At 42.2% G+C, this 8,109-nt stretch overlaps 1 protein-coding gene across 2 annotated transcripts in view; it reads left to right on the top strand.

Moving 5' to 3' along the window:
* Window positions 1–6,353: 6,353 nt before the first annotated feature.
* The window catches only part of skap2 (src kinase associated phosphoprotein 2), a 264,520-nt gene continuing 262,764 nt past the window's right edge, over window positions 6,354–8,109 (top strand). The window contains exon 1 of one of the 2 annotated variants that reach the window (XM_060825348.1): window positions 6,354–6,466. In XM_060825348.1, coding sequence (XP_060681331.1) covers window positions 6,427–6,466 — 40 coding nt within the window. In that variant the 5' untranslated portion in view covers window positions 6,354–6,426. The remainder of the gene's footprint in view (window positions 6,467–8,109) is intronic. The other variant, XM_060825347.1, reaches the window with a different exon arrangement.

Raw genomic sequence — 8,109 nt, 5'->3', positions numbered from 1 at the left:
CTTGGGGGTCAGCAGGATCCTGATTCCCAGCAGTCCTCCAATCATCTAGTGTTACATTCTTCCAGTGTTTGTACTGAAATTATGATATGCCCACCAGACTGTACTTGTAAATCTGTACTTGACTTCCATGTGGTGTAAGTGTTGATGGAAGTGAATGATAAGGCAGGTAATGGTGCTTCCTCAGAGACACTGGTTTCTTTATTCCTAGATGTGAAGTATTTAGGCTTCCTCTATGTTGCAGCCTCATCCCTGGATAGTGATGACCTTTCTTCTGGTGTCTGCCACTGTTTGTACTTCCTCTTTGCCAGTGATCTACATGGCCTCTTCCTCAGCTGATATAAAGAACTTTGTCAAGACTCATCAGGTGTTGCTGAACAAAGAGACCTTGACTGCAGGTTTAAAGCTCCTTGAAAGTAGAGTCACAGGTAGATAGGATAGTGAAGAAGGCATTTGGTATGCTTTCCTTTATTGATCAGAGAATTGATTAAAGGGGTTGGGAGGACATGTTGCGGCTGTACAGGACATTTGTGCGACAAAGTGTAGAGTTTGGGTCAGTTCAAGTAACACCTAATCTCCTTGTCAGCATGCAGAGGAAACATACATACAAAAGGCAAACACCCTCATGCTTCGGCTCCAATTGCTATCTGGCCTGAGGCTGATTATGGTGTATCCATTCATGCACATACGTGACCATGAAAGGTTTCTATTGAAGATGCAACATTGACATTAACCCTTGAAGACCAGAGGAGATCATTGATTCATTTCCTGCACTTGATGCAGATTTGATATATGACCCCATGCTCACCCTCTCTGCCACCTCCTAACACCTTGATTGTGTAAGATGGCCTTGTTATGTTACCTTCAGGAAAGAAAGCATGCACTACTTTTCCCAGACAGTTGGAGGAGAATGTACGGGGAGGCATTGCTGAACCTTGGGGTTGGTCTGCTTTGGTAACTGGTCATTTGTTCAAACATGGCATTCTCAATCAGGAGAGTCCTGGCATTGATGCATAACTTCCCTGTTGAACAGGAGGCTCTTTAGATGCAGTATTGTCACCTGATCGCAGGTTTCACCAGTACCCTGCTGTGAACTTGCACATAGTTTCCATGCACAGCATAAGTACTTACAATTTTCATTGTGATCGTGTGGGAAAAGACAAAAGAAAAAGAGAAAGGAGAAGTTGGTGATCAGTTCCAGTTACATCATTGTGAATGACATGCTGTTGATAAAATCCTGACCAATGTTTCAGAGATCATCTTAGGTGAACATTCTTACGCAGGAAAAAGAGAGTAAAACCTTTCATTAACTGATTCAAAAAGTTTATTGTTTCAGATGGGATTCGTCACTTCAGAGGCTTTATGTTCTTTTAGCCTGCATTGAAGCTGTTTTCATATTTAGTTTTCTTGCTCTAATTGCTTGACTTATATTTGAACAAAGGTCCTTTTTCCATAAGCACTTGGAATGTATGGAAACCTTCATGTGTCTTTTTTTAAAATGTATTTTGTTGGCTCCATGTTTCTTTGACAGCCTTGAATTTATACTTTCACTGGCCCTTTGTGATGTCTGTATAAACACTGATATGTATCTAAGTCAACAAAATGTCACTGAAACATTTTTCTACAATGCATTAGTTTGCTATATGGAACATTTCAGCTTTCATTTTCAATTTTTTTTGCAATTTCTGTTCTTTGCTGTCTTTATGTACATAAAGCAGTAGTTCTCCACAGGCTATCTTCCTATATTTTAAGTGTGTTCTCACCTCATTGCATTTGGCTTTGTTCCTAGAACAGCTCGCTGTGAAAATATAGCTCAACTTGTGTTAAGCTACTTCGAGGGCCAAAGCCTTCTGCAGCTGTGGTTCTTCTTCTATTTTTATGTTTCTATGAATGCAAGTAAAAAGTTGAAAAAAATTATATTAATAGGAAATGCAATATGTTGGTATGGAAGTTTGCAAGCATTCGCTGACAAAACCAGTTTAAAGGTAAATCAAAAGACTTGTGCAATGGCTGTAAAAAAAACTGTTCAGCTGGTTGTTGAGCTACACAGGTGAAAGTGAGGACTGCAGACGCTGGAGATCAGAATCGAGAGTGTGGCGCTGGAAAAACATAGGTCAGGCAGGAGAAACAGGAGAATCGACGTTTCGGGCTTATGACCGAAACATTGATTCTCCTGCTCCTTGGGTGCTGCCTGACCTGCTCTGCTTTTCTAGTACCACTCTTGACTGTTGAGTTACACAGCCTAAGAAGGTCCTAGCATCAATCTTCTGTTAGTGTTGAGATAACTGCTTGATCTCTGCTGGGCAGTAGTGTGGATATTTTGGCTTGACTGGTATGTGGATAAATTAGCAACAGTTCACTGCGCTCCGACAAGTTGTGATTTCAAAGAGACTTGTTGGTTTGTAACCTGGTGTTGTGTGACTTCCGACTTCGTTCACCTCAGTCCAACACCAGCACCTCCACATTATGTTTTATTATGAGTAGATTAAATACTTTTGTTTCTCTCACTTATGTCCTCACCTCTCCTGCCTTTTCATAAGTGTTACTGTCAAACTCCAAATCCCATATCATATATTTCAGTACTGAAGACAGAGGATCAAGAATATCAAGTATATGAAATAAAGACAGAATTCATTACATTGGATTCTTCCAGTACTGGCATTAAGCATATGTTCTTTTTCTTTGACTCAATGGATTGGGAGTATTGCTCCCACTTGTCAAGTTTCTGTGTGATTTTGGCTATTCACTGTGCCAAGTTTCTGGCACAGGAGCAGAGCAATTTGCCAACTTCCATCAGCATGCAAGAGCAATGACAATTAAGAATTGGATATATCAACCAGCAAAGGCTGAATGCCGACTGACTGGAGTAGAGGAGGAGGCGGAGATGGATCATCCACTCAGTACTTATGACTGAAGATGCATGCGAATGTGCTGGGCTCTTCCATTGTGAAAGATGGGGATATTTGTGCAGCTTCCTTCTCTTCTAGCTCAGTGATTCTCAACCATTTTTTGGCCATGGTGCCCCAGGAGTTCTTCTCAGGTTCCTGGCCCCTCTTTCAAATAGGGATACAACACAAACAAATAGACAGAAAATCATTTATTATTGAACACCAAGAAAATTTGAACATTCTGACATACTGGACAAAACTTAAAAGACTGTATGAAATTAAACATCTATCAGGCCTAATGTGATCCTTGAGCTTGGTGCTTTTCTGCAGGTTTCATGTTATCGGGCTCCAAATTAGACAGTGACAATCGGAGGTCACCTCTTGTTGCAATATCCATTCTGTTCCTGGATTTTGTCAAGGAAACTACCTTGCAGAATTTGCTCTCAACCAAGTATGATGAAGGAAAGGCAATAAAAATATTTGGGCTTTTTCCCCTACAGTGTTGTAAATTTATTCGGCAGATCATTCTTGATTCAAAAATCTTTTTTGAAACTGACTGAACTGACAATGTGCAGCTATATCACTCTGAAGATCAATCAATCTCTCTTAAATTTCTGCCTCAACTTGTGTGGGTTGGACTTCAAATGGACTCAAAATCCAATCCAGGATACCATGGCTTAAAAGGTCATTAAATCTTTCTTGCATATCCTTGTGTTTCTGCTTTAGATGCTTCACATAAATGGTAAGGTCGTCGACCTTCAGTGCGATCGACTTCAGGTTTGGAAATTGTAAAAATCTTGATGTCCAATACTGCACCAATTGACTTTAAGTTTCTTAAAGAAAGGAACAGTGGCTTCCTTACATTCTACGAGATTACTGTTTTTGCTCTGTAAATTCTTGTTTGACAAATTAAGTTTCTGAAAGATATCTGCCAGATTAAATATGCCTGCCTTAGCGTCAACGTGTCTTTCACCATGCTCTATATCAGACATGAAGGAAACTATGGTGTCCCAGAGTGTAAAAAACGTTGAAGACAGTTTCCGTTGGAAAGCCAAGATATTATACATAGGAGGGAAACTATTGAGTCCAATGAAGGTTGTTGCTTGGGTATTTCATCAGTTCAGTTACCAAGGCACCCATAAACCCTTGGGGTTTCCCTTCCTACAGTTTTCAGTTTGTGGCCCCTTCAAATGTGCCAGGGCCCCTAAGGGGGCCATATGGCTCCCACTGAGAATGGCTGCTCCAGTTAGTTGTTTCCATAACGATTCAGGACTGGAGCTTAGATCTCATATGTTGGTTATGTAATTGCTGAGTCCTGTTTATTGCATGTTACATCTGTTGGTTAGTATACTATAGTCCTATGTTGTAGCTTCACCTGGTTGACACCTCATTTTTAGTTATGCCTGAAACTGCTCCTGGCATATCTGATGCACTCTCATTCATTGAATGACAGTCAATTCTCTAGCTTGATGGTAAGGTCAACGTGTGCAACATGCTGGGCGATCAGGTTATAGACTGAACACAATTGAATACAAGTTTGCTGATGGTGATTCACACTATCTCATGGATGCCCAATTTTGACTTGTTTGAACTCTCCTCATTTAAGACAGTGTTAGTGCCACTGGCTTGATATCCACTTCACTGTTTTGGACAGATGCATCTGCCACAGGGAGATTGGTGAGGATGAGGTCAACTATGATTTTCACTCTCTCCATTCCTTCACTATTTACTGCAGAACTAGTCTAGCAACTCTGTTCTTTCAGACTTGACCAGCTTAGTCTGTCAAGGTGCTGCCAAGCAACTCTTGCAGCTGAATCACTTTTTGAAAAGGAGTAGCTGACGAAGGAACTGCGCTCCAAAAGCTTGTGATTTTAACTAAATTTATTAGACTATAACCTAGTGTTGTGTGACTTTTGACCTTACCCACCCAGTCCAACACCAGCTCCTCCACATCATAATGAAATTGTCAAAGGTGTTTTTCAGCACAACTTTTTCATGAGGTACAACTTGTATGGCAAGACCTGACAGAATGAAATTTTCCACAGCAAAGTGGCCAGATCCATCCTTCAAAACATCCAGAGACAGCTAGAATATCTGTAGGTAATAACATGTGGGACTTGATTTTCACCTTTGGGGAATAAGGTCTGATCAAGGTGCACTCTGAAAATAGCATCTTGATTGAGTGAGAAACATCTGACACTCCAGGAATGTGCTGCTATTTCCACACCAAAGGTTTGGACAAGGATGATGGCAACCCAATCTCCTCCAATTAACTTCCTAGTCCACATTAGAGAAGTTCTGGAGGTCTAAAAAGGCAATAAAGTAGGTAAATCTCTGGGACTCGATTAGGTGTATCCTTAGGACGTTGTGTGAAACTGGGGAAGAAACTGCTCGGCCCCTAGCAGAGGTATTTGTATCATCCATAACCATGGATTAGACACCAGAAAATTGGCGGGTGGCTAATGTTGTGCTTTTATTTAAGAATGCAGGAAAAGCCTGGCAACTAATGACTAGTGAGTCAGATGTCAGTGGTGGGTAACTTGTTGGAAGGGATTCTGAGAGATAAAAATGGGATATGGGCCCGATTTGTACCACACATGACAGCAATGAAAGCAGCTGGAATCTGATGTCAAGGTTCTTTGACTCAGTGAAGAGGGGGTGTAGCTCCCACTTGCTTGGTTTCTGCGTGACCTTTGATATCTGCTCCAAGTTCCTGGCACAGGAGCACAGCAGTCAGTTAACTTCCTCCAGCATGCAGGATCAATAGCAATTGGATAGGTGAAAGTACATTGTAACGGGGGAAGAGAGGCAGTTCATTGTCTATGTTTGCCCTGGTGTTGATGGTTGAGGTCTTCCAGGACGACTCCTTCCTGACTGTATAATCACTGTTCCTCACAGGGACATACCCAGGACTGTATCTAAGAAATTATCTGCCAGCTACGTTAATAAATTTAGCAATGGACGTCTCCCCATTTTGGCATATGACGGTAAGGAGGAGTTTATAAGGTCAATAAGGCGGTGGTTGCTGTTGTTGGTGCCTATCTTAATGTTAGATGGGTTCATCCAGTTTCATTTCTCTCTTCAGACTTATAGCACGCTCTGTTGCAACTGAGTGACTTGCTGGGTCAGGTCTGAGGGCAGGTAAGAGTCAACCGCACAGCTGTGCGGTATGTTTCCTTCCCTGAAGGAGAGGATTACTCGCAGATGGATTTTAAACTAGTTTCCCTGCGACCCGCCCACTTCGAGTTTCGCCATCTGGCGCAGGGAGATTTGAGGCCGCGTGCTCAGCACTGGCCCGGATTTAGGATGGCAACCGTCACAGAATTAACGCGACCACAGCCTCCGATCGACCACAACGAGCCCCAAGGGCCGTTGGCCGCACCGCCAGCGCGAGCACTGACGTTGGTGATACGTGCGCTCGCGCTCTCTCTCTCTCTGTCTCTGGCGCCGTGGTTGGGGCTGCGTGTCAGCGTCATCGCGCGGACACTCCCGGTGACAGCGTTCGGCTTGGCCCTCCCTCCCCCTTGCCGCCGGCTGGAAGATGCAGCGAATTCCTGGGGACGTGAAGAGCCTTGTTACAGGTAAAGGGAGGAGAAAAACAAAACAAAACAAACGGTCGGCTCGTCACGGCAGCTTGGCTACAATTACCGACGACCCCTCAGTGTTTTCTGAAGGAGTCGGCGCTGAGTTTGGTCCAGAGCAAAGTGAAAGGAGGAAGTTGGGGGTGACACGGTCAGTTGCGGAGAAGTAACAGCTTCCCTACTTTTTTTTTAAAAAAAGCGTTTCCCTCATGTCGTGTCGAATTTATCCAAGGTGCAGACGGTTTATTTACCGTGGCTGTGACCTGTGAGACTGAATACCGAATGATGTGTCGGGAACGTTGGTGAGCACCTGCCGGCGATGCCGATGTTAACGTGAGCTCGAAGCGGCCTTTCCCCTTGCATTTCTGTCCGGGAATGGTTACTGGCAACCTACCGAGTGAGCACTCACTTCTCACTGCCCCAGATTTTGCTGAGTTCACTTCTTAAAAATTGAAGATTAATTATGGTGATGCACTTTATTCAAGCGAGGCGACAGCACAGCCGGCTGACTCGTTACGAAGTTTGTTTTCGGCAGTATGTTTTACAAATTTAACTACTTTTCGCCCTTCTCCCTCGCCAATCGTTCAAGTCACTGCCTGAGAACGTAAAATGTAAATAAAGTAACTGCTTAGCATTTGAGTATTGAAATTTAATTCAGTGCGTTTGTGCTTTTGGAGCCAATCTTGTAAGAGTACTGCAGAAAACTTTAAACAAGTACTATGCAGGTGAAGGGCACAATTTAGAGAGAATGCAAATTAGAAATTACTTTACTGAACATAACTTGCAAACATGCTGACCTATCAATTTATGATGCTACGGAAGCTCTTATTGCTTCGCGTATTGTTTTTGGGCTTTGCAAGTTGGAATTTATCATCGGATGATTGGTGTCAGCTGACACTATTTCTGTAAGTTTAACTCTGAGCAAGTTTTAACTGGGCAAAGTTGTCTTGCGGTATGGCTAAGGGTTGATGCTAAAGATATGGGTGAACGTTTTTCCTGAATGTTATCTTTTAAAAAAATGTGTTAAGGTCTAACTTAAAAACAAAATCAAGTCTTGAAGTAAAATTGTACAGGGAATTTGTATAAAAACACTTAACTCCCTATGATAGCTTTTAAATGTATAATTTCAACAATTGCAAATATTGTAATCTGTATTTATATGGCAATTTTAATGTAATACAGCATTCACATTCTAAACTATAATGTGACACCAAACCAAATCTTCTGGGGCAGATAACCAAAAGCTTGCCTCAAGAAGAGGAAAGTGTGAGATAGGCATTACAGTAGTTGTTTCCAAAGGTTCATTATGAAGATCACTGCTTTTCATATGTATTGACTTAAAACAAAATGAAGAACTGTGGATGCTGGAGATCTGAAACAAAAGCAGAAATTCTGGTGAAACTCAGCAGGTCTGGCAACATTTGTACAGAGAAAGCAGTATTAATGTTTTGAGTCTGGTGACTCTTTGTCAGAAGACCATTAGTGTGTATGGACCTGCCTTGGTAGGGCACAATTTCAAAATTTGTAGATGAGACTAAACTGTAGTGAACAGCGAAGAGGACTTCAGCCAGTGCCACTCAAATTCCCTCAAACAATAAAAGTGAACATAAAGACTGGTAGTTAAAACGGAAGTTGCTGGGAAA

Source organism: Hemiscyllium ocellatum, chromosome 5 (genome assembly GCF_020745735.1).
Source record: "Hemiscyllium ocellatum isolate sHemOce1 chromosome 5, sHemOce1.pat.X.cur, whole genome shotgun sequence".
Classification (NCBI taxonomy): domain Eukaryota; kingdom Metazoa; phylum Chordata; class Chondrichthyes; order Orectolobiformes; family Hemiscylliidae; genus Hemiscyllium; species Hemiscyllium ocellatum.
This window is presented reverse-complemented; position numbering and strand designations above follow the sequence as displayed.